The 26,123-nt window shown below is 43.2% G+C and overlaps 1 protein-coding gene across 1 annotated transcript in view; it reads right to left on the bottom strand.

Moving 5' to 3' along the window:
• DNAH8 (dynein axonemal heavy chain 8) overlaps window positions 1–12,908 on the bottom strand; it is a 265,691-nt gene extending 252,783 nt beyond the window's left edge. The window contains exons 1-6 of the mRNA XM_028161183.2: window positions 12,501–12,908; window positions 12,263–12,397; window positions 7,083–7,167; window positions 3,196–3,347; window positions 982–1,171; window positions 348–511 (exon numbers count right to left, since the gene is read on the bottom strand). Coding sequence (XP_028016984.2) covers window positions 348–511; window positions 982–1,171; window positions 3,196–3,347; window positions 7,083–7,167; window positions 12,263–12,397; window positions 12,501–12,602 — 828 coding nt within the window. The 5' untranslated portion in view covers window positions 12,603–12,908. The remainder of the gene's footprint in view (window positions 1–347; window positions 512–981; window positions 1,172–3,195; window positions 3,348–7,082; window positions 7,168–12,262; window positions 12,398–12,500) is intronic.
• Between the last annotated feature and the right edge of the window lie 13,215 nt (window positions 12,909–26,123).

The following is a 26,123-nucleotide window of genomic DNA, read 5'->3' as shown; positions in this document are numbered from 1 at the left end:
TCTCTCTCTCTCTCTCTCTCTCTCTCTCTCTCTCTCTCTTTCTCTTCTGAGGAATATAAACAATATATAAAGTATTAGAGATAATTGTTGGCTACTCCTGATTCTTCATTATTTCATTCTCAACCCATACTGTTATAGTTTCCTTCTTAATGTGAGAAATATCCTAAAATTGATTTTAAGTGGTCCATAGAGTACAATGAATTTTGCACTGGAGTCAAGAATAGGCTGAGTTTCATAACAGAATCTAGAAGATTCCTCTTCCCTTTACTTTTAGAGATAAATTGCAGTGCGTAGAACACAGATGTGACTATGACTCATACCTGATGAAATTACTTGAGTTAGCTCACCTGTTCGATCTGTTTGTACCATATCATCAGCACGTCCTCTAGCTGACGAACAGTTTCTGAATTGCTAGCAGCGATTGTCACTTCTTCAAAGGTTTGCAGTTTGGAAAAATCAAAGTTGTCTACACTCTTTAACTTAACTGTTCCCTCAATACTTATTCTAGCACCTAAAAGGAAAAAAATATTGAGAAGAGGTGTTTAATGTCAATGTGTTAAATATCACTGTGTGGTTTCAAGGTGTAATTACTAAAAAGTTAGAGACCTAATACTTCATAAAAATATAAGTCTAATTGATCATTAGATTGTGAATTGATGGTTTGTTAATAAAATTGTCCTTTAACAATAGAAATAGCGTAATTATATATTTAAAATAGAGTTTATAATAAATTATATCTTTTTAAATATAGTGGAATTTTTCACAAATAATATAGAAAGAGAATCCTCCTGCTGTAATAGAAAACAAAAATGACAACTTATCTTACTCCTGCAAAAACCCTGGGAAAGGGAAGTGCTAATGATTTGGTACCTTAACATCTACTTTTGAAATGGAATTTTTTTAACTCATGCTTATTTTTAATAACATATAGTTCATTTTCTCATTTTTAGTAATGTGTTAGACAAGAAATGTTATACTTACCATCTAAAAATGAAAGGTATCTGTTGATTGTTTCAGTGAAAATGTGTTTTTCTGACTCTCCCTGCTTGGATTGGTTTAAAGCACCCCAATTATTTGTTGCAAGGATAGCTGGCAGAAATATCTTTGCCAGCATATTCCTGATCCCATTTAGGAGTCCTTTTGAGCCATCCAGAAGAGTAACCAGCACTTCCTGAAAGGGCAGTGTTCAAATGTTTTTACATGCTGATCCCAATAAAGAACTGACAATCATAACCTATTTTACATTACAATAAGCATAGGCAATACATTTTATAAACTACTAGGAAAGCTTAAGTGGTTGTGAATATTAGAGTTCTAAAATCATCAAACTTATATTCTGCCCTCATTTTACCATTTACATGCTTGTTCAGCAAGTAAAACTTCCCCTGGTGCTTTAATTTCCACAGAGGGACGGAGATGTGGCCTGGAGCCTGTGCAATGTGAGGGAAATGAAACTGGGCCTCCTGCATAAACAAAGTTTTCAGTTGAAAGTTGCCCGGTCTCTGAAAAGGGAATCAGAAACACTGTGCCAGTCCAGGGAAAAAGCAACAAAACCAGCCCTCTGCTCAGAGTTTTGCATGGAAAAACATTGGTCAAAGGGTACAAACTTTGTTATTAGTATGTTTGAGAATCTACCATAGTGCATGGTGGTTATAGTTAACAACTAGTGACCCGGTGCACAAAATTCGTGCATATTAAAAGGGGATTAATTAGAGAAAATAATTTAATATTGCTATTTGCCCTTTCTCTATAATAGAAGTGTAGAGATGAAAGAAAATTAGTAAAATGTATATGAAAACCTTCCTCCTGTCAGAGTCTGGGGCTTACCATGGGACCCAGAGTCAAGTCCCCGCCTACCCACATGCACCTCAAAATCACGTGAGACCCAGACCTGGCTGCCTCCCCCGCCATTGGGCTAGATCCAGACCCGGCCAGTCCCACCCTTGTCAAGCCCTGCCGGGCAGGGGGCATAGCCTCAGGTCCCCCAGCCCAGACCAGAGTGGGGGGCATGTCTTGAGGTCCTCCGTCAAGCCCCGCCAGGTGGGGGACACGGCCTGAGGTCCCCTTTCAAGCCCTGCTGGGTGGGGGGCATGGCCTGAGGTGCCCCATCAAGCCCTACCAGGTGGGGGGGGCACAGCCTCAGGTCCCCCAGCCCAGCACCGGGAGGGGGGCGCGCAGCCTCAGGTGCCCCATCAAGCCCACTGGGCGGGGGCACAGCCTGAGTTCCCCCGACCCAGCACTGAGGTTGCACCTTGAGGTCCCCCGTCAAGCCCCGTTGGGTGGGGGGCATAGCCTGAGGTCCCCTGTCAAGCCCAGCCAGGCAGCGGCGGCGCAGCCTCAGGTTCCATGGCCCAGTGCTGGGGCGGGGGGCACGGCCTGAGGTCCCCTGTCAAGCCCCGCCAAGCGGGGGGTGTGGTCTGAGGTCCCCTGGCCTGGCACTGGAGTGGGGGGAGCAGCCTGAGGTCCCCTAGCCCAGCACCAGGACCGGAAGCGCACCTTGAGGTCCCCCGTCAAGCCCCACCGGGTGGGGGGCGTGGCCTGAGGTCCCCTGTCAAGCCCCACAGGGGCAGGGGAGGGCATAGCCTCAGGTCCCTGCTGATTGCTCATTAAGTCTCCTTATGGGAACTTGGCCTCAGCTGTGGGTGTAGCCATCTTTGTGATGGAGTGATGGTCAATTTGCATATTCCCTCTTTATTATATAGGATACCGTATTATATAGTTGAAAGCTGCTCAGAGGGTAGATCTTAAACATCATCACCAAAATTAAAATTGGTAATTATGTGAGGTGATGGATATGTTGGTATTGCTACCATGGTAATCATTTCTGAATATAAAGTGCATTAGAGTCCTAGCCAGTTTGGCTCAGTGGATAGAGTGTCAGCCTATGGAATGAAGAGTTCCAGGTTCAATTCTCAGTCAGGGCACATGCTTGGGTAGCAGGCTCCATCCCCAGTGTGGGGCATGCAGGAGGCAGCCGATCAATGATGCTCTCTCATCATTGATGTTTCTATCTCTCCCTCTCCCTTCCTCTCTGAAATCAATAAAATATATATATGTACATATATATATACTTAAAAAGTACATTAGATCAACTTATTCTACACCTTAAACTTACACAATCTTATATGTCAATTATACTTCAATAAAGCTGGAAAAATGTTTAACTATCTATTTGAAAACAAAATATAAACATACCTCATGAATATTTTTAAGATTTATAGCACTATCATTTTGACAGCGAACAAAAAATACACACTTTCCTTTTAGTTTCTCCGGGGCTGCATTGTCTATATACAATCTCATCATTTTTGACCCTTTTGTTACTCCAGCAATAATTCGACCACATTCTGAAAACAACAGTCAAGAATTTAGCTTATGATCACATAACTGATCAAATGTGGGGGATTACTCTGCCCCTTACACTGCCGCTTCTTGCTTCCCTTCATTATAAGACGTTTTCGGTATGATTGTGGAATAAATTGTTTTCTGTCTACAAAAAGATGTCAATATTGGAATTTTTACATTGGGGCTTCCTCTGGTTCCTTTCCCCGGGTTCTGCATATCCACTCCCTTGGCCAGGCCTCAGGCAGCGCCTACACACAAACTGGCCCCCTATCCCAGCCCCCTCTTTTGCCTACCTCATTCCAATTTATCTTTCAAATCTCGGCTGAAACACCATGTCTCTGGGAAGCCTCACTGATTCCCCTGAGAAGATTCAGTTGCCTATTAAATATACTCATAGCACCCAATTTATATTAAGTTCTTCCTTGAACTAATTTCAATGAAAACTAATCATTTAATTATAAATCTTTTTGTTACTTTAAAAAACTATTAACAATATAATTGTTAGATGGCTGGTTGTAATATTAATATGCAAAAATCAATAGTTTTTTCCATTTACAATAGCCAATTTAAAATAAGATAAATGAAAATTGTAATTCCCCATCACAAAACCACAAAAATGTTTTGTGTGCCCTGCCTGTCTTCCTTTGGGTTCAGGGGGTTCCTCCCATCCTGTCATTCCAGAAATACCAGCCCTGCAGTGGTGGGCACCTGAAAACTAGACTAATTAAACCCTCTGCAAGAATGTACCTCTTGGATGGAGACACACAAAGATAAAAGGGAATCTGAGAGATGTCAATCTGGTGTTGAATCCAAAAATAACTGCCCTGAAATCCATGGAAATGCTCTATTCCTGCCCTTTCCAAGACCTGGTGGTTCAATTAAGTCTAAAATTTGTGAATACCCAAACACCTTTTTTCTTATTTAAGTCAGAGTCTATTTCTGTTGCTTGCAGTCGAAGAACCCTGGTACAATATAAAAGCTTAAATGCTCATTCATAGAGGCTGGGATGAGAGCTACCTCTACCTTTGATAAAAGAACCTGACTTTGTCCCATTAAGCAATGTGTACATTCCCTGGAAAACAACTGCTATCTCAGCCTCCCTAGGGTAGCCATGTGACACAGTTCTGGCCAAGAAGACAACCTGTGCTTTCCTGAAAAAGTGGAGGTGTGTGACCGGTGAGGCCCTTTCCCACAAGTGCCTTGGACCTGGATGTGATGCCCAGAGCTTCATGGGGCAAACATGAACACACAGCCAACATGTTAAGAATGGCAGAATAAAAAGAATCTGTGTTCTGGTGGCATTGCTGAGCATTTGAACCATTGCTAGTCACTGCCTCCCTTGTTACGAGAGAAAAATAGACCCACTATTAGGATTTCTGACTTACAGCTGAACATATTCCGGGGTGGCAGATCATAATAGGGGAATGGTTTCTAAAAATCACAATGCAACTGTACTATGGGATACTGTACAACATTGTTTTAACATAGAAAATGTCAACTGCAAAAAGCAAGTCAAAAATAAAACATATGATCACATTTTTAAATGATATAAGCATTTATATGTTAGCACATGCATATAAGAAAGACATGTAGAGAAATATTTACCAAGCTGAGAAATGTGCTACTTTGTAGATAGTAAAAATAATGATTAAAAATAGGTCTAGCCGAAACCGGTTTGGCTCAGTGGATAGAGCGTCGGCCTGCGGACTCAAGGGTCCCAGGTTCGATTCCGGTCAAGGGCATGTACCTTGGTTGCGGGCACATCCCCAGTAGGGGGTGTGCAAGAGGCAGCTGATAGATGTTTCTCTCTCATCGATGTTTCTAACTCTCTATCCCTCTCTCTTCCTCTCTGTAAAAAAATCAATAAAATATATATTTTTTTAAAAAATAGGTCCATCCTTCCTTCTGACAATTCCCCTCCTGTGAATCCTTTCCAATACATTTCCTAATCCACATTGAATTAGCGTCAATGATTTTCATTGAGGCATTGTTTAAAGGAACAAAAAGTTATAAATAACCTAAATTCTAATAAAAGGAGATAAGTTTTGAAAATCATAGTTACATTAGCCTCGGGGGGGAGGGGGAGAAGAAGTAATCCATCAAGGAGTTGACAATGTTTATTTCAAGTGAGAGAGAATGTGGGTGATTTTTATTCTAACGGTAGATATTTTCTTATCTTTCTATAGTTTTCATGTATTGTTATCATTTTTAATGAGTTGTGAAAATATGGGCCATGCAATAATGCACCAGGGTAAGAACTGTGAGAGACAGAAAATCCACAGAGCAGACCTACTCAGTACGTATGAGTTTACATATTTTGTTGGGGAAGGAAGATATACACATTCAACAATTAGATGAAATTAGAAGAATATAATCAGTGCTATACAGGAGTCTGGAGAACAGGGTCAAGTGTGGTTTGGAACATTCTGGAAGGCTCTATAGAAGAGAGTGCATCAGGTCACCTGGAGGAGGGGCAGGACTTGGCTGGGTGGAGAGAAGGAAGGCATTCTGAGAGTCAGGAAGGTGGAGAAAAGCTCACAGAAATGACTCTGGTATGAACAGAAAACAATGAAGGGACTGGCTTACAGAGAGCAGAAGGCTCACGTCTGGAAGAACAGGAAATCAGACCAAACAGGTCCTGTGTGTCCAGGTTACCATGGGTCTTAGCGGGTAATTGAGGGGTTGCACCCAATGCCATAACTAGCAGCACAAGGAAAGATTTACTTGGCAGGAGTAAGTAGTGTGAACTTCAGAGGAGGAGTCTGGTCACAGAGATACTGGTTTTCAATCCGGGATACTAGGGCGGCATGAAGTATGGGCCAGCCATAAGGCAGCAGAGTTTAAAGCAAAAAGGGCCCAATAGGAGGGACACACACTCAAGATAAAATCCACAGGGTTTGGAAGGTAAGGAGTCTAAGGCCAAAAGGATGGCCTGTGCACCTAGTTATTAAGACAAAGGTCTAACTACCTGGTAAACTGTTAATTGTTTTAAGAATAACGAGAACAGTAGGGGAAGCCAGATATTCCAACTGACAGCTGCAGAGACAGATGTGACCAGGACCACAGGGAGCGGCTGCTGAGCTCTTGGGTGGTTTTGTGACTATTTCTAGTCATCTGAAAACGTGTGTACAAATTGGCTCCACCTGTTTCAGGGAAAATCCAATTAAATTCTAGAGAAAATCTGTATTCCCCAGGAGAGGTCAGTGATTTCTATAAGAATGTTTTCTCCTTAAGTCATTATAATAGCCCAGATGGAGTGGCTCAGTTGGCTGAGCATCGCACCAAAAGGTTGTTGGTTCAATTCCCAGTCAGGGCACACATCTGGGTTGTAGGTTCAATCTCTAGTCTGGGCACATACGGAAGGCAACCAATAGATGTTTCTCTCTCACATCGATGGTTCTCTTCCCCTCTCTCTCTCTCTCCCTTCCTTTCTAAAAATCAATAAATGTATTCTCTAGTGAGGATTAAATAAGTAAACAAACAAACAAGCAGAACAGAAACAGACTCAGATACAGAGAACATTTTGACAGTTGTTAAAAGCAAATAATTTTTTTAAAAATCATTATTAATACCTGAAACATATATATTTGGATTTAAATTGTATTGTTTTTAAGATATAAGCTTCTGATCAATTTTCTTTATAAATGTAAGATTTCCCATGTATAAGAGAAAAGACAGGCTGCACTTTAACGTTTATGAACTACTAGCCAGCACAGTACCCGGGAAAACATCCTTACCCAAACCAGGCGCATCTCCTTCCTGGTACAAGAATTTCAATGTCTTACAACCATCTTTCATAAAAAAATAAGTAAATGGTTCCAGCTGTTAAATAAAAGGAAAAAAATCAATAAAATGACTAGGGTACTACAATAAAATGAACCAAGCCCTGTGTTAGGCATTTTACATACTGTAATCTTCATCATTTTGTAGATTAAAAAGAAAAAAAAGGCTCAAACAGTTTATTCATGATACACAGTGTCAGGCACATCAGAGGCAGGATTAGAATCTGAACTAATTTAACTCCAAAATTACTGTAGAATATAGGGTGAATTCTATTTCTGAACCTCACCAGAGGATATCTTTTCCATTGGTTTTGTTTTTTGTTTTTTTGGGGGGGTTTTTTTGTTGGTTTTTTTTGGGGGGGGGGTGTTTGTTTTTTTGAGAGAGAAAGTGTGTGTGGAAGGGAGGGGGAGAGACAGAGAGAGAAACATCCATGTGAGAGAGACACATCTGATTGGTTGCCTCCCACACGGGGGATTGAGCCTGCAACTGAGGTATGGGCTCTTGACTAGAATCGGACCCAAGACCCTTCAGTCCATGGGCTGATGCTCTAATCACTTAGCCAAACTGGCTAGGGCAAGGGAAATTCTTAAAAGCGGGTTTGGGGAACAGAAAACTTGGCAGATTAATTGTTTTGTTTGACCAATTATTTGAGTAATTAAGTTTTTAGCAATTGTAATTTGACCCATATTGTAGCCAAACTAATATAAAAACAAATTATTATAATGACAGTCTTCTATATTTATGAGCTTGAAGTTCTTACTTAATTATGAGTCAGTGTAATATTTTAATAAGTAGAAAATTAAACAGATCGTGTAAACAAAACCTCACACACATCATTTGGGAAATACAGTTACTGAACCCACTTCACTGATGTCATACATTAAGTGTCTCTCTTGAGCTGTGTGTTTCTCTTCACTTATTGACCATATGTGGGATGTATCCCAAGTCTGGCAAAGCCTCTCCCCCTAGGACAATGGTTCTCAAACAAAAGTGCGCATCAGAGCAGTACCCAGAGAGCTTTTACAAATACAGAATGCTGGGCCTGAGGACTTGCATTTCTAAAAGGTTCCAGGTGGTGCGCATGCCCCGGGTCCTGGGACCAGGTTTGGGACCCACCACGTAGGAGGTGAAAAGGAGCCACAGTTATGTGCAAGGTTCTAGCCCTTAATTTTCTACTCTTCCACCTCACACATAAACTTGACTCTCTTGCACAATTATTTCAGGTTGTAACCTGAAAGATACAAAAGCTGTCAGCACAGCTATTCTTGCCCAGTTCCATAAATACTTCCTTGCTGCGTCTGACTTTTATGTCCCTTCAGCTTTGAAAGCATACAAATTCTCAGAAGTAGAGCACTTGACTGAAAGAGATCACAATACCAAAGGCACTCCGTTCTTTTTTAGACACATTGTTCTCCTGAGACCAACAGAGTGAACGTTGTCATGGGCCAAGATCATGACTGCGGATTTAAAATTCACTTACAATATGTAACGTTTTACAAATAGTTCATCTGCGCTGCACCACAACCTTGCACTAGGTGAGGCGGCATTATCATGCCCCTGGCCGAAGAGAAAAGTGCAGCTAAAAAGAATTTGCGTGAAAGATCCGAGACACAACCACAGTGCAGAGCCCGGAACTGACACAGACCAGCACCTCCAGATCCGTGCTCTTTCCACAGAGCCGTATTGTTGCCTCCTTGACTTTGGAAAACACTTGTCATATAAATCAGGACAGCAATGTATGGGACTACCTTGAGCAGTGCTGAACGAAGGGAACAGTAAAAGTGGAAGCGACAAAAGCGTGAATGCTAAGAGGGTAGAAATCTCTGGTTTGGTGAAGGTCCCGGCAAGAAAAAGAGTCCCAACAAAAGAGCTTTCAATTCCCGAACCGGTTTGGTTCAGTGGATAAAGCATCGGCCTGCGGACTCAAGGGTCCCAGGTTTGATTCCGGACAAGGGCATGTGCCTTGGTTTTGCGGGCACATACCCAGTGGGGAGTGTGCAGGAGGCAGCTGATCAACGTTTCTCTCTCATCAATGTTTCTAACTCTCTATCCCTCTCCCTTCCTCTCTGTAAAAAAAAATCAATAAAATATATATATTTTTTTAAAAAAAGCTTTCAAAGAAACTTCATAATAAAGAGGCTACTTCTAGAGGCCAGAGCAGAGTAGGGGAAACTGTGGCACTAGCACCAATATAACAGGACTAGCAACAAAGGAAAACCAGCAGCACCCCAAGGCCTGAAAGGGTAGGCATGGGGAGAATGGTGTAGCTGAAAGCAGGTTGAGAACTGGAGCTGTGGGGGAGGGACCGCTCAGGAGGAGCTGTAGTTATAGGAGGACATGACCATGGCCAGACAAAAGGCCAAGTGGGGAGGGTCAGACTTCTCTCCCCCTCTGCCCTCCAGTCTCCTGCTGGTGTCTCCCAGTGGCTGAGCCACTTGGAAGCCACAGAGCAAGGGAGCCCAGGTGATGGATTCCAGAGAGGTCATCCTTCCAGGCCACAGAGAAGGGTGAAGCAAAGTGGAGAATGGGTCTGAGGGCAAACAAAATAACTATACACCCTCTGTTGTCCACAGCTTTGTGGTGCTCTTAATAAGCTGCTTTCACACTTCACATACATGGAAAACTTTTCCGTATACAGTCTTCTCAACCACCACACCAACCCATGACACCCCTTGTTCCTCGTTCCATCTTCTTACTCACCTGTCCACCAAGTTTGATGCAAATTTACTGCATGTCCTTGCCTTGTCCTTTGGGTGAAATAAGGGCTCTCATCTCTCCCAGATTTTGACATTGCTTTTCCTCCTGGCTATCCTTTCTTCCCTCCACTGTGGCTTTGCAATTCACAGACATTTCTAAAGGCGTCACCTTTCCTGTCTTGATTCTTCCCTTAAGCACTAGATTTCCCATTCCGTGCAGCCTAAGCAGGATCTGGCCTGGTCTGTGATGGCCTTAACAGAAGAGCCTAACCACACAGACCCAAAGTCTGAGACACTCTCCAGGAATGACAAGAGAAAGGGTTTGCAGAACATAGCACTCCCACTTCCTGGCTAGCCAGTGAGAAAGACTTCCTCCAGGCACAGGATGCCAGTCCAGAAAGCCAGGGAACAAATATTTAAAGGTGAGATGGCCAGCTCTGCGGGCACTCATCTCCCTTAGTCCTCACAGCTGTCCTCCCCTGACAGCACTGGCCAAGCCCAATGCCCATGCCTATGCCCTTTGCAGAACTGCTGGGATTCCATTGTGGGGTCAGCCAAAATGTGTGGCCTAACCATTTTTAGGTGGAACAAGGTGATTACCCATCTGGTTTCATCCTTTACCAAGTGCAGGAATGGTCCTTGGGACAGGCCTGAAGCCTGGGCCTAATGAGAAACAAGTTTTTAGAAATTGGCCTTTTCTTCATCTCATAGTCATCTGCTCAGGGAGGTATAGGGTTTTGGGTTTTTTGGGTTTTTTGAATTTTTTTGTGTTGTGTTTTTTGTTTTTTGTTTTTGTTTTGTGGGGTTTTTTTGCACCACTTTTTTGCGTTAAAGAATGTGCAGATACATAGCGAGAATTGCCAAAGGAACCTAAATAACCAGTAGGGAAGGGAGGCCAGGAGTGTGTTAAAACAAGCAAAAAACAAAGCAAAACAAAACACCAGAAACAACTTGAGAATAATGCAGAGAAACCTCTTGCCATACGAGTGGAATCATCCACAGCCAAAACAGCCTGCGGAATCTGTGGGGTCCAGGGTAAAACGTAAGTGCAGGACTGCTTATTTTAAAAATTAAGAATTTCAAGATGGCGACAGCAGGTCACTAAACACACTGCAGGGCCCTTCAGCACAGGGGCCTGTTTAACTATCCAGCCGGCATGCCCGTGAAGCCAACCTTGACCAGACCTGTACTTTCCCGCAGGGAACTTCGGTGGCCTGAGAAGCCATACCCTACTTCCAGGTGTTTGCTATGGCACCTCTTGTTTTGTGTATACGTCTCCATGCATCTTTCTAACCTTCGCCAATAAAATAGCTCAAAGGTATTGATCTCTCTGCATCAATCACATTTCCCATCTCATGTAACACTCTAAGGGAGTTGGAAAATAAGTAATCCCATTCATACTGTCAGGGAACTGCCATTGATAAAGTTTTATAAGGCCCTGGAAGAAATAAAGGGCAGACAACTTTCCAGAACTTGACAACACACGACATTGCATCAAGCAAGAGAGAGGCTTTTTTTAGGAGCCATTCCACAGAATCGTGGCTCCTAGAGCAAGCTAACGAGTTTTGCCCACATTTGCTGGTCCCTGTGAAAGCAGGGTGCATAGATCCTGATGATGACAACCTCAGCACAATACCATCACCCACCCAACTCTCTCACCAGTGCATTCGGTGGGACAATCAGCTCACCACCAGCATGTATCTGCTCACCGGTCTTGCTGGGGATCCAGCCCACTCCACTCCAATAGTCGATAAAATGCTCAAGCAGATTTTTATTAGTAGCAGTTCATTATTAGTAGTAATTTTGTTGAGAAACTATTTAGAACCAGAGCTACCAGACAGGATGCTATGATACTGCTTCTAAGAGCTGCTAGGACAGTCACAGCTTACCATCTATCAGTATAGTTAGGGTGGCCATATAAACTCATCATCCAAAACTGGGACCCTTTTAGGAGTGAAAGGAGGGACTGTTAATAATTATGTCAGGAAAGTAGGCATAATCCCGGACTGGCCCTGGCACGCTGAAATCTCTGGCAATCGCCTCCTTGTTTTCTACCAGACTCAGGCACTAGTCACTGTTCCCTAGCTAAGATTTCCGCAGTTTTTCTACCCAAATGATCTACATATGTAGTTCCTATAACCTGTCCTTTTAAAATATTACTCTACCTATGCTTGCCTATTTCTCTAACTTCTAAAGTCATTTTGAATTAGAATTTTAGCCAAATTCTTAGTTGCTAGCTCTTCTCTTTTCTTCCTTCTCAACAGGAGACCTAACTAGAAATGTCATCCAACTGTCTATATTTCTATAAAATAAAGCTTCTCTAGTCAGTGAAATTCCAACCTTCTCTTTCTAAATGTGTTGTTGTTCATGACTCCAGTTTCTTAAACCAATCACTTCTCCAAAGAGCAATTTGAAAAAGCATGACAAGACAGACTTACAGATGGGCAATCCAAAAGTAATTCTTCGACGGCTACTACGTCCAGGCCAAGAATTTCTGATATGATTTCAAATAAGTATTTGTATGAAGGGTCAATTTGCAGTCTTCGGCTTTCCCTTGCATCTCTAAACCTTGCCTAAAGAATAAACACCACATGCAAACACTGTAATTATAAAGAAAAGCTAACAATGTTATTTGTATTTAAAATAAAAGTGACATTTATGAATCGTAAGCAAAACCTGTCTCTCTTTCAATGTCTCCTGTAGGTTGGGAATGCCACTCATACTTCGGAGGTATTTGGATGACCTATGGGAAGACTGAGAAAGTGCTTCAGAAAGCATTGATTGCACCGTTCTGGGCGCGGGCCTGGCTCGAACTCTCTGTGTCTCCTCCTCATCATCGTCTGGAAACACTATTCTTTCACTAGAAGGAATGAGATTCAGAAGATCGCTTCCCACAGAGGAAGGTCTTTTTTCAGAAAAAGAGGCCGCAGCTAATCCGGAGGGCGTCACTTCCGGGGCCTTTGCCTGCGGAGCTTCTTCCCCGCCAGGAGGAGGAGCCTCGTCTCCCGGAGGGGGCGGGGCCGGGTCTCCGGGACCCGGAGGGGCGGGGTCTTCGGGACCGGGAGGGGAGGTGCCTCGCGGAGGGGGCGGGGCCTCTTCTTCCGGAGGGGGCGGGGCATCCTGCTCCTCGCTCATGTTCGCCCCTCTTTCCTCCTGCAGAGCACCTTAAGCTTCAAAACCTGGAGTGTAAATTATAAAAAGTTTTCTTTTAAAACTGTACAATAAATTGAGTGTTATGTGTCCATTGATTCCTCCCCTTGAAGCTAGACAAGTAGCAAAATCATCTGTTTCTCCCTTATTATGTTATCTACAGAAGCTAAATTTACAGGAAATTATTTACGTTATTTCATTTTTCAATTACAGTTTACATTCGATATTATTTTGTATTAGTTTCGGGTGTACAGAAAGATGATTTTTTTTAAGAGTGCAGCGCGCGCGAACACACACACACACACATACACACACACACACATACACACACACACACACACACACACGGTAGGGGCCTTTCAAACTCTAAGAGCCCCTCCTGATTATGATACCACCCTAGGGGACTGCTGCTCCACACATACCCCATCCATCATACTAACCACCTGTGTGTGTCTTCTTACCTCAGTTTCCTTGGAATTTATGTAAAGCTGTTTAAGGAAAAAACAAAAACGCAGCATTGAATTTCTGAAACTTATTAGAATATTCCTTCCAGAGTACATGTTCTAAGCAAAGAGTTCAATTCGTGCTCTAGTAATTGAGTGCTGGCATAGGGAAGAGATTAACCAATGAACTTATATGCATATATGCATATATGCATATATGCATAACCCATGGGCAGACCATAGTGCAGGGAAGGCCTGGGAAGGAGGGGAATGGGGAAGGGGGACGTCTGTAATACTTTCAACAATAAAGATAAATTTTTAAAAAGAATCTTTATGGTTAGTAGTTTGCAAACACTGAATATAAGGAAACTGATAACTAGGTATTAATCACTATCACGACTGAGAAACAAATAAATTCTAAATAATTTCTATGGTTGAAATTTATTTATTTATTTTTTTTTTGTCTAAATAAATCATGTATCTAAGACTCTCTGTACCTGAGATTTTCATTTAGGTGAGATTTTGCCTAGGGGAGCTGTAGAAATCTTTCTCTAACGATATAATTTGAGATGCAATTTCAATGTGTTGATTCATCATCTGTAAGTCTGTCTTGTCATATATAAAGAGGTCAGGGTTATTTTCAGGTTAGTTTTAAAAAGTCATTGAAGAGGGACCATGACCGAGGCTGGTCTGACCCAGGACAGTCTGGAATGTGTAAACCATTTGCTCCAAAGCGTTCTTGGTTAGGGAAAATACAACCTTGTCACTCATTCATTAGCTGGCTGTAAATTGCTCAAATTGTTTGGCCTTGTTTAATTTTTTGTCTCAGTTTTCTTTATTCCAGTTGCTAAGGAATTTCTCTCTCTTCTTACTATGCTGCCACATTACCACTTCCAAACACTGATGCAACTATTTAAGTTAGAGAAGGAATACAGCTATGTTACTTTATATAGAAGAATTCCTTAAAACTATAGCAAAATTCTAAATATATTACATAGTTGAAATGGGAAAAATCTGAGTAAATATCAGTTAGGTTACCACATCATATATGTTTGTATATATGTTGGTTATTTACATCAACATGTTTGTAATAGCAAAAACAAGCAAAAAAACAAACACATTTCCTGGAAACAAACAAAATGTCCCTTCATAAAGGACCCATTAATTATACTGTAATTAATACTTGTACTGTAATTGTTCTATAATATTCTCCCTGTTCAATAAAATTTTAATGCAGACATTAGCAATAAAAAAGGATAAGAAAAAACTATATATACAGATGTAGAAAGATCTTTCTATATATTGTTACATAGAAAAGAACAAGGTACTGTACATTGCATAATAGCAATTGTATAAAGTTTTTAAAGTGTATTTATGCCACATATGGTATTTCATCTATTCCAAGAAGCACTTTTTTAAAAAAAAATGATTTTAGAGAGAGAGAGGAAGGGAACAGAGAGAATGAGAGAGAGGGAGAAACATCAATTTGATTTTCCACTTACTCATGCATTCATTGGTTGATTCTTTATGTGCCCTGACCGGTGATGGAACCTGCAATCTTGCTATATCGGGACAATGCTCTAACTAATTGAGCTGTCAGGCCGGGGCCCTAGGATACACTTTCAAAAAGGTTTAATTGACAATATTTTTTTCTTTCCTCACAGTTTTTCCCTTATGTAATTATGTATATGAAATTTGCATTTATGTAATTGCATAAAATTTGTGTACTTTCATAGATCAGTAACAGTTTATATTTGGTAAAATGCACTAAAAGTTTAAAATTTAAATTAAAAATTAAAAGCTTAAAATTAAAAATATAAAATGTATGTAACTATATAAAATCAGTAATAGTTTAGATTTGATGAAAAATATTTAAAACTTTCCAGGGAAGATTCACAGTAAATTAACAATGACCACCCCGGGTGAGGAAGAATGGAGGATGTAGAGGAAGAACCTCACTTTTCAACTTTATAACTTTCTGTATGGCTCTTTAAAAAATACAGTCATGCCCTGGCTGGTAAGAGCAGCACCCTGTGCACCAAAGGGTCACAGGGTTCGATTCCCGGTCAAGGGTTTGTACCCGGTTTGCAGTACCAGGGTTCCGCGTTCATCCCCAGCTCCAGTTGGGGCATATGCAGGAGGCAACCCATCAATGTATCTCTTTCTCATTGATGTTTCTCTCTCTCTCCCTCTCCCTCCCTTCCACTCTCTAAAAAATAAAGGGGGAAAATGTCCTGGGACAAAGATTAACAACAATAAAAGCTAGCCATGTGCATATTTTACTTGTATTATATGTGTGTATATCGTATATAATAACATACAATATGTATTTATATTTCCCCCTATCTAGTTTAGGATTTAGCAAGACTAATTCTGCAATGAAGAGGCCGGTCCTTACACACTTTGCTGGCCCTAACAGCACAGAGTGAACGCAGGATAAACACTTGTTCATCTTCTCCCTCCTCTCCTCCCATCTCCTCCACTGATAAGTTACTGCCACATGCAACCATTTTAAGTTCTCACCACCCCTTCTCCTTAAGTTCAATTTTGGAGGTTCATTGGATGTCCCCAGTCACCCGTAGGCATTTTCAGGAGCTTTGAGGTGCTGGACTCCTCTAGGCATAGGAATGCTGAAATCAGCGAGTGCATGCTTAGGAGCGAAGGGGCCAGCCACTTCACCCACACCCCTTTCTTGGACCATTTCTATAAGCCCATCCCTTCTTCCTTCTTGATCATTGAGAGTCTTCTGCATTCCTGGCCGCTGTGGCTACCCACAAAAACCGAGGAGCCCCACCAAAGCAAACGCACAAATGCGGAGACAGACTGGTAAACACGCAGGGTGGCCAATGTCAAGAAAAGGTGAATTAACGAAGGGCAGAGAGAGACGGGCAGTGAAAGAAACTTCTGGAAAACACGTGACAGAGAGGGGAGTGTTCTAGGCAGAAGGTGGGGTTAATGGGGTGCAAAAGGCAGGAGAGGGCGTAGTGGTAAATGCAGTGGAGACTTTTCGGGTGTAGGGGACCGCGGAGGAGAGGAGCAGAAAATAAGGCTGGAGGGATAGGTATTTTGTCTGTTTTACTTTTGAATTCTAAAAAAGGGGAGGAGGGTGTGAAGTCGCTTAGCTGTCCCGCGAAGAGACTGGACTTTACCAGGGGCAGTGACTTCGCTGGGTTTGTAGCTGGCTGTTACTTGGGAGGTGGGAGACTGAACTTTAGCACCGACTCCACTCCCCGCAAAAAGGGGGCAAACCCGCCAGCGCAGGGCTCCCCGGGCCGGAGCGCGCCCTCCCCGCCGCTGCCCCAGCTCACCCGGGCCACCGAGCGGCCGCTTCGCTGGGCTTGCTGCTCTTGACCTTCTCCGCGGCCAAGGCTCGGCCGTTGGGAGTCCAACAGCGGTTCCCCCGGGGGCGCACCGCGCAGGCTCGGAAGGGCGCTGCTCCGGGAGGGTGCGAGGTGCGGGGCGCTGGCTGCAGGGACGCGGGCGCCCCCACCCTCGCCCCCGCGCGCTCTCTGGGGACGCGCGCCCTACGCAGCGGGGAGGTGAAACATCGTTTAGGGGCCGAGCCACTGAAGAGAGACTGCCTAGAGGTGGAAATCTGGGGGGCGGGTTGGGGGGTGGGGGGCGGGTGCTGGGAAGGATTTCTGGATATGCTTTGAAGGGACTGGCATGAAAGTGTAAATATATAAAAGAACGTTTTCTGTAACCTTTACATTCTCTGAAGTTAGTATTTCACTTGAGAACCTAAAATGTTTTCCTTTGAATTCCTTTACTCAGAAACCTATGACTGATGATACAGAGAATAGAAAGACTGAAGAAAACTGACTTAGAAGTCCACACCTGCCTCTTTCCACTACACTTCTGCTTTTCCTGCAATTCCCTGACACTGTGTGACGGGTGTGGTTTAATTGGGTGTTAACGTCAATCTTGGAATATAGAGCAGATCAATTTACAGTGAGGACTGAGAGATCTGCCAACTAGAAAAAACACACAATGATCATTAAAAAATCACAAGAAAAGTTAAATAAACCAAGGTCCATCCATACTAAGAAGTAGCACGCAATGGTTATACAGTGAGGTTTGGGCTCCATAACGGCCCCTGCACATCTTGCTGAGTACACCAAACTGCAATGCCTCACTGGCCTGACCCTGAGCAATCGTGGTGTGGCTAAGGAGCTCACCTTCCAAGCCAGAGGGACTAGCTTGCTTACTTTGTGCCACAAAAGATGCTGACCCCTTAGCCCTGGAACCCTCAGCTGCCTTCCCAATCCACTGCCTGCGTCAGGGCCTCTAGTGTGGCCCAGTGGGACCTGGCAGCAGAACTGGCCTCCCATGTGATACCCCTGCTGTTTGTTGGGCTGTGAGTAATAGAGTTTCTCTCTGGTCCATCTTTCGACTAGTCTACTTTGGACACTTCAATTATGGCAGGTTTACTAGTAATCCTTGCCATCTTCTCACTCAGAGGTATTTAGCTACACTAATAAAAGGATAATATGCTAATTAGAACGGACGTCTTCCGACGACCTTCCAGATGTCCTTCCTGACAAAGCCGGGGCCGGGCAAAGCTGCCCGTGGTCCCAGGCTCCTGCGGCTGCAGCCAGCCCAGGAGAAGCTGCCCGTGGTCCCAGTCGCTTGTGGCCAGCCCAGGCAAAGCCGGCCCAGGTCCCAGGTGCCTGCAGCTGGCCAGAGGGAGGGAAGCCTGGGTCCTGGGTGTGGGGGCCAGGGCAGAGGCAGTTAGGGTGATGAGGCCAGCAGGGGAGGAGTTAGGGGCGATCAGGCAGTCAGGCAGAGGTGGTTAGGGCTGTTCAGGCAGGCAGAGGTGATTAGGGGTGATCAGGCAGGCAAGCAGAGTGATTAGGGGTGATCAGGCTGGCAGGCAGGAGAGTGGTTAGGAGCCAGTGGTCCTGGATTGCGAGAGGGATGTCCAACTGCTGGTTTAGGCCCAATCCTGCAGTCGGACATCCCCCAAGGGGTTCTGGATTGGAGAGGGTGCAGGGCTGGGCTGAGGGACACCCCCCATGCACAAATTTCATGCACCGGGCCTCTAGTCCTATATAATAAAAGCATACTATGCTAATTAGACTGGACGTCCTTCTGGACAAAGCTGAGGCAGAGGCTACTGCCATGGCAGGTGGGGGCCGAGGCAGAGGTGGCCACTGTGGTGGCGGGGGCCAAGGCAGCCACTGCAGCGGCAGGGGCTGAGCCCCTTGCAAGAATTTCGTGCATTGGGCCTCTAGTATATATATATAAAAGCCTAAGTGATGGTTAGTACTGGATTGACTAGAGAACTGGACAACCAGCTGGTAGCTATGATATGCACTGACCACCAAGGGGAAGACACTCAATGCAGGAGCTGCCCCTGATGGTCAGTGTGCTCCCACAGCCAACCTCCCGCCATCCCTCCCCTCTCCCTCCCCTCTCCCACCTGGCTGGTCCTGATTGGCTCTGGGACTGGGCGAGACAGACCCGATTGTCAAGGAGGGACCCCACCCATGCATGAATTTGTGCATTGGGCCTCTAGTATCTATATATTCTGAGGTAGTAGAAAACAAATTACAGACTATCATATCCTTTAAAGAGCTTTAAATATGTCTATGTGCCCTTACCTACAAATTCCTCTTCTGACAATATATACTAAAGAAATAATACTTAATATGGACAGAGCTTTTGTTCAAAAGATGTGTATTGATCGATGCAATAGTTTAATTGACTCTGGCAGAGAACTAAGTTCATGAAATACTGCCCATGATAGCACTCCTCAGGGTGCCTGAGATATGGAAAAAGTGCACCTTCCAGAGAGTTCTCTTGAGGCTTAATAGAAATAAAACACCATGCAGCACATATAACATTTTAAGTGATTAGACTGCCCAAGACCCTGAAAATTAAATGTCCCTAAAAATAAAATGAGAGAATGTACATGAAAACACTTAGCACAGTAGTACATAGTAGTACATAATGCTACTTGCTATTGTGCTACTTGTTAAATATTAGTATCAGTGTATGGAGTACAGGGGGGAAAAAATACTGAATTAGTAATCAGGGGACCTGAATATACCCTAAGACTATGCTACCCAATAACTCAACTAATTTATTCTGAAATTCAGATTGTGAAACTGCTTTAGTCCTGAGTCTCCTTATTCGTAAAATGAAATGCAGGAGATGAGTTGATCTCTAAGTTTCCTTCCTGTTCCAAAAATCTATAACTCCACGATGAGTTTGATTTCAAGCCTCAGCAACTGAGAGAAAGATGATATTATTTATAGAAATAAAAATGTCAAGACAACCAACTGGAAATGTCTAGATGCTGTAGGTAATACGCAGTTAAAGTGCACAGATTATCAATATTTGTTACATTATAACTGTCCTAATGTAGCCACTTGATCATATTATCAAATAATTTTAGTAGCCAACCATTCAAGTAAAAAATCTATGACTATAAAAGGCTAAGTGACTGACTCTCCACCTGTTCAGCCATCCAACCAACCGACCTGCTGCTATATATGCCGCGCACTGGCAATTTAAAAATAGATGTTGACTCTCACATGTGCAATGCATGTAAAGCTCTCACTGGTGCCAATCGCACACGTGTGTTTTGATCTGTCATTGTCCATCGTGAACTTGGTTAAGACGTCTATTATAGAGAAAGGGCAAATAGTGATATTAAAATATTTCTTCTAATTAATTTCCTTTCAATGTGCAGGAATCGTGCACTGGGCCACTAGTATATAAATATTGAATAACTATCCACAGTTCATTCTCTCTCAAGCTTTTCTTCCAGGATTATTGATTTATGGCTGAAACAACACATTAATACCCCTGTTTAGTTGTCCATTCCATTTAGTAAAAAATAAAAGAAAATAGACTGCCAATGCAGAAATCTAAAACAACTCACAGTAGAAACCTGGGCAACTAATAATAAGATGTTTATTAAGAAAAATTAACAACCATGAAAGCATTTTAAATATATTCTGAGTAGATTTCTTAATCTTAATTTTACTAACAAAAGAAGCCTCTTATAGTGGGTTGAATTGTGTTCCCTTAAAATGTGTCTACCTGTGAATGTGATTTTTTTGGAAATAGGATCTTCATATATGCAGTTGAGGATCTCAAGATGAGATTATCTTGGATCTACAGTAGGCTCTTAGTCCTATGACTGGTTTCCTTAGAAGAGAAAGAAGAGGGAGCTTTCGGACACAGGGAAGAAGGCCGTGTGCAGACGGAGCAGAGGTTGGAATTACAAAGCAAGAAATATCAGGAGCCACCAAAAGCTAGGAGAGGCAAAAAAGGAGTGTAGCTCTGCAGACACCTTGATCTCACACTTCTAGCCTCCAGAATTGTGCGAATTTCTACAGTTTTAAGCCACCAAATTTTGACAATGTGTTCCATCAGTTCTAGAAAACTAATATCCCTTCTATCAAAAAAGGAAACTCTTTTAACTCTTTTTGGAATTTGTCTTCACAAATAGTTACCATTCTAAACTACAGATGGTCCCTAACTAAATGATGGTTTGACTTATGATTTTTCAACTTTATGATGGTGAGAGGAAAGTGAAACACATTCAGTAGAATCTGGGTAGGCTAAGCTATGATGTTCGGTAGGTTAGGTGTATTAAGTTCATTTTCAATTTACAATCAGCTTATGACTCCATTGCAAGTTGAGGAGCATCTGTACTCCTTCCCCACTATTGCTGTCTTCCCTTTTGTTTCTATATGTGGTGCTTATTACTTTTACGTTTTAAAAAAGTATATGGTCACCCTAGCCGGTTTGGCTCAGTGGATAGAGCATCGGCCTGAGGACTGAAGGGTCCCGGGTTCGATTTCAGTCAAGGGCACATGCCCAGGTTGTGGGCTCAGTCCCCAGTAGGGGTCGTGCAGGAGGCAGCCAGTCAATGACTCTGTCTCATCATTGATGTTTCTATCTCTCTCTCCCTCTTCCTTCCTCTCTGAAATCAATAAAAAAATACAAAATTAAATTAAATTACATTAAAAATTATATGGTACCATATTGAAGTATACAGAGGTAGAAAGAATAATACATTTACCCAACATCCAGCTTAAGTTATGAAACAATGTCAAGACATTTATATCTCTCCCCTATTGTTGCCTCCATGGCCCCTTGAGGAAGTTATGTTCCTAAATTTGGAGTTATTTATTCCCAGGCACTTCCTGATTTCATTACTAGGTGTGTATTTAGCCTTAAGCAATCTATACTAATAAAAGGGTAATATGCTAATTAGACCAGGTTAACCGGCCATCTTCTGGACGTCCAACTTCCTTCTGGTCAAAGCCATGGTGGTGGGGGCTGAGGCAGAGGCAGTTAGGGGCGATCAGGCTGGCAGGGGAGAGCAGTTAGGGGCAAGATCAGGCTGGCAGGGGGTTAGGGGCAATCAGGCCAGCAGAGGAGGGCAGTTGGGGGCGACCAGGCCAGCAGGGGAGAGCAGTTGGGGGCATTAGGCAGGCATGCAGGTGAGTGGTTAGGAGCCAGTGGTCCTGGATCGCGAGAGGGATGTCTGACTGCCCGTTTAGGCAGGGATTGGGCCTAAACCGGCAGTCAGACATCCCGCAATGGGTCCTGGATTGGAGAGGGTGCAGGCCAGGCTGAGGGACACCCCCAACCCACCCCCATGCACGAATTTTGTGCACCTGGCCTTTAGTAGATTATATTGTGATACATTTTAAAACTTTGCAAAAATGGTACTGTGCCATATGGTTTTTTCCTGCAACCTTTATTTCATTTCCATTTGTGAGATTTATCTATGTTGAAATATGTTCCTCTGACTCATTTGTTTTCACTTACGTATAGAATTCACTGTATGAAAATAGTACACCCTATCTTCTTGCTGTTGAACATTTAGTTTTTTGTGTTGTTTTTTTTAACATTTAGGTTTTATCACATTTTGTTTCTATTCAAACCACGTCTCTTATTCTTAGGATATAGGCACAATAATCCTCTAGGATATATACTTAGTAGTGGATCCTAGGATGTACTATCTTTAACATTCCTAGATACTGTTAAATTACTCTCCAAAGTGTTTATAATAACTTAGGTATACACCAGCAAATGTATATGATTATCAGTTGTTCCACATCCACACCAACATTTGATTCTGACAGACTTTAATTTTTTAAAAAATATTTTATTGATTTTTTACAGAGAGGAAGAGAGAGTTAGAAACATCGATGAGAGAGAAACCTTGATCAGCTGCCTCCTGCACACCCCCTACTGGGGATGTGCCCGCAACCAAGGTACATGCCCTTCACTGGAATTGAACCTGGGACCCCTCAGTTCGCAGGCCAACGCTCCATCCACTGAGCCAAACCAGTCAGGGCAGACTTTAAATTTTTTTAAGTTTTGTCAATCTGAAGGGCATGGAAGGAACCTCCTTTTTAAATTAAATTGCTTTTCCCTATTTACCAGGATGATTTAAAATATCTGTCTATTAGTTATTTGTGTTTCCTCTTTTGTAAACTGTTTTTCTCTTTTGTTATTTTTTTCTGTTGAATTGTTTATCTTTTTCTCATTGATTTGTAAGAGTTTTTGCATATTGTGGACATCGATCCTTTGTGGGCTATGTTCTTCCACTCTGGTTTATCTTTTCACTTTTCAAAAAATTTTGATTTTATTTATTTTTAGAGATATAGGAAGGGAGAGGGAGAGAGAGATAGAAACAGTGATGAGAGAGAAACGTCAGTTGGCTGCCTCCTGCACACCCCCCACTAGGGATAAGCCAGAAACCTGGGCATGTGCCCTGACTGGGAATCAAACCCAAGGACTTCTTGGTGCATGGGACGATGTTCAACCACTGAGCCATACTGGCCAGCCTATCTTTTCCCTTTTTTATAGTGTGTTTTAGTAAAGATACATTTTTCTTTTTATATTTTATGCTTTTACACCTCATTGATAAATTTCTACCACAAATTCATAAAGATATTCTCTGATTTTTATTCTTTATGTTTTGAAATTTTGTTTTTCTCATTTATATCTTTGATACACTAGGACTTTGTTTTTTTTTATCGTAAGAAATAGAGAAATCTACATTTCCCCCTATAAATATAAACTATGATGTCCTAGCACCATTCATTGAGAACTTCCTCCTTTCCCCCTGATATCTATATCAAGTGTGTGTGTGTGTGTGTGTGTGTGTGTGTATTAGCTGTGTATTGTTGCACAGCAAATTATCCCAAAACTTAGTAGCTAAAAACAATAAGTATATAATGTGTTTTTTAAATAAATATATTTTTACAGAGAGGAAGGGAGAGGGATAGAGAGTTAGAAACATAGAACAGTGTGGATCCTGAGAAAGAAGATACCTGCTAAGAAGGGCTCTCAGTGGCTTAAATGATTCAAATTGAAAAAACAGAGCCTAGCAGCCATTTCTACAAAAGGTACCTCTCATGCAAACTGCATTTCAGGGAGAATCATGCACTAAGCTATCTGCCTCCAGCACTGAACTGCCCACCTGCATTGTGTTTCTGTCATTTAAGCAAGCCCTTACAAAGGAATTTCTCAAGCAGTAGGATTGAGGCTTTCCCCATCCAATTGGAACTGTACATCTATATTCCCATAAGCATCTTCACTGACCAATCAGGACAGTGGTTTTTTTTTTGGACCAATCTAACTTTGAGGATTTGGAGTCCTAATTTGCATAAAAATGGACCAATCAGGGAAAAGGGGCAGAGACTTTTATCTATATACTAGAGGCCTGGTGCACAAAATTCATGCACGGGGGGAGGGGGGAGGGTGTCCCTCAGCCCAGCCTGCACCCTCTCCAATCTGGGACCCCTCGAGGGATGTCCGACTGCCCGTTTAGGCCTGATCCCACTGGGATCAGGTCTAAACGGGCAGTCGGACATCCCTCTCACAATCCAGGACTGCTGGCTCCCAACTGCTCGCCTGCCTGCCTTCCTGATTGCCCCTAACCACTTCTGCCTGCCAGCCTGATCACCCCCTAACCACTCCCATGCCAGCCTGATTGATGTCTAACTGCTCCCCTGCCAGCCTGTTTGCCCCCAACTTCCCTCCTCTGCTGGCTGGTCACCCCTAACTGCCCTCCCCTGCAGGGTTGATCGCTTCCAACTGCCCTCCCTTGCAGGCTGGGTGCCTCCCAACTGCCCTCTCCTGCTGGCCATCTTGTGGTGGCCATCTTGTGTTCACATGGGGGCAGGATCTTTGACCACATGGGGGCAGCCATATTGTGTGTTGGAGTGATGGTCAATCTGCATGTTACTCTTTTATTAGATAGGATAGAGGCCTGGTGCACGGGTGGGGGCCAGCTGGTTTGCTCTGAAGGGTGTTCCGGATCAGGGTGGGGGTTCCCTTGGGGTGTGGGGCAGCTTGAGCGAGGGGCCTGTGGTGGTTTGGAGGCCAGCCACGCCCCCTGGTGACCCAAGAGGAGGCCCTGGTATCTGGAATTTATTTACCTTCTACAATTGAAACTTTGTAGCCTGGAGCAGAGCCAAGCCTCCTGCTTGCTCTGTAGCCGGCAGCCATTTCTGTTGGGGTTTGTGTATAACTTCTATAGTTGAAACTTTGTAGCCTTAAGCGGAGGCCTGGGCTGGCCAGGGTGTGCAGAAAGGAGCAACCCTAGCTCTTTCCAGCTCCCGCTCTTTCCAGCTGCATGGCTGCCGCCATTTCTGTTTGGATTTGTTTACCTTCTATAATTGAAACTTTGTAGCCTTGAGTGGAGGCTTAGGCCGGTAACGGCAGGCGGAAAGCTTAGCTTCCTCTGTTGCCGGGGAAACCCAAGCCTCCCTTCTGCTCTCTGTGGCTGTAGCCATCTTGGTTGGGTTTATTTGCATATTTGCTCCTGATTGGCTGGTGGGCGTGGCTGGTGGGCATGGCTTGTGGGTGTAGCGGAGTTAGGGCCAATTTTCATATTACTCTTTTATTAGGTAGGAAGTCAGCTTCCCTTTGGCTCAGACAGTGCACTTTCCCTTTCCAAAGAAGACTGAGGATGAGTGAAAGCTGCAGACTGCTTTTGCATGGCTGGAGCTGAAACACTTTGATCAGACCGGTGCAGGAGCAGAAATAAGCACAGTGGAGCAGGCCTGAGTGGATCGGAATAGAGCTGTCTAACCTGTCCCCAGAGCAGCCTGGGTCGGTGCTGTTCCACAGCCATTAGCCTTGCTGTATCACAATTGAGTTGTTTGCACTAAATAGTTTCCTTCTTCACCACACCCCAAGTTGGAGATTCCTGTTGGCATTGAATTGGCACCAACAACCACCAGTTGACAACAGTGATGACTAAGTCTTCAAATGAAGACAATTAAAATATGTGTCTCAGCGGAATTAACTTAAAACACAGTGAAAGTTCTGGACAAATCTCATTTGATCCTCAACCAAATCCTGCAAGGAAGCTCAGAGGGGCCAGTTATACCATGCTAATAAATAGTGGAACCAAAAACTTGAACCTAGTTTTTTTACTAAGTCAATTGTTTTAATTATCCTGTTCTGTTTAAACTTAGACTTGGGGATTTCTATACTTTAAAAACAGTAACTCCCAGTTCTCTTTCCATCAGATTCCAATTTCCTATCAAGTTGCAGCCCTGAGGTATGAGTGGTTACTGAACTTTAACAAAATTAGGTCATCAAGCAACGAAGAAAAACCACTCTTGTCAGCCAACAGTGTTGTTTGGTTGGTTGGTTGGTTGTTTGTTTTACTCGCCCCTTAAGCGGGCCTCCATTAGGCGCAAGGCACCTTGGGAGTTGT

The sequence above is a fragment of the Eptesicus fuscus genome, chromosome 10 (assembly GCF_027574615.1).
Source record: "Eptesicus fuscus isolate TK198812 chromosome 10, DD_ASM_mEF_20220401, whole genome shotgun sequence".
NCBI lineage: Eukaryota > Metazoa > Chordata > Mammalia > Chiroptera > Vespertilionidae > Eptesicus > Eptesicus fuscus.
Note: the sequence above shows the minus strand (reverse complement) of the source record. Positions and strands in the feature narration are given on the sequence as shown.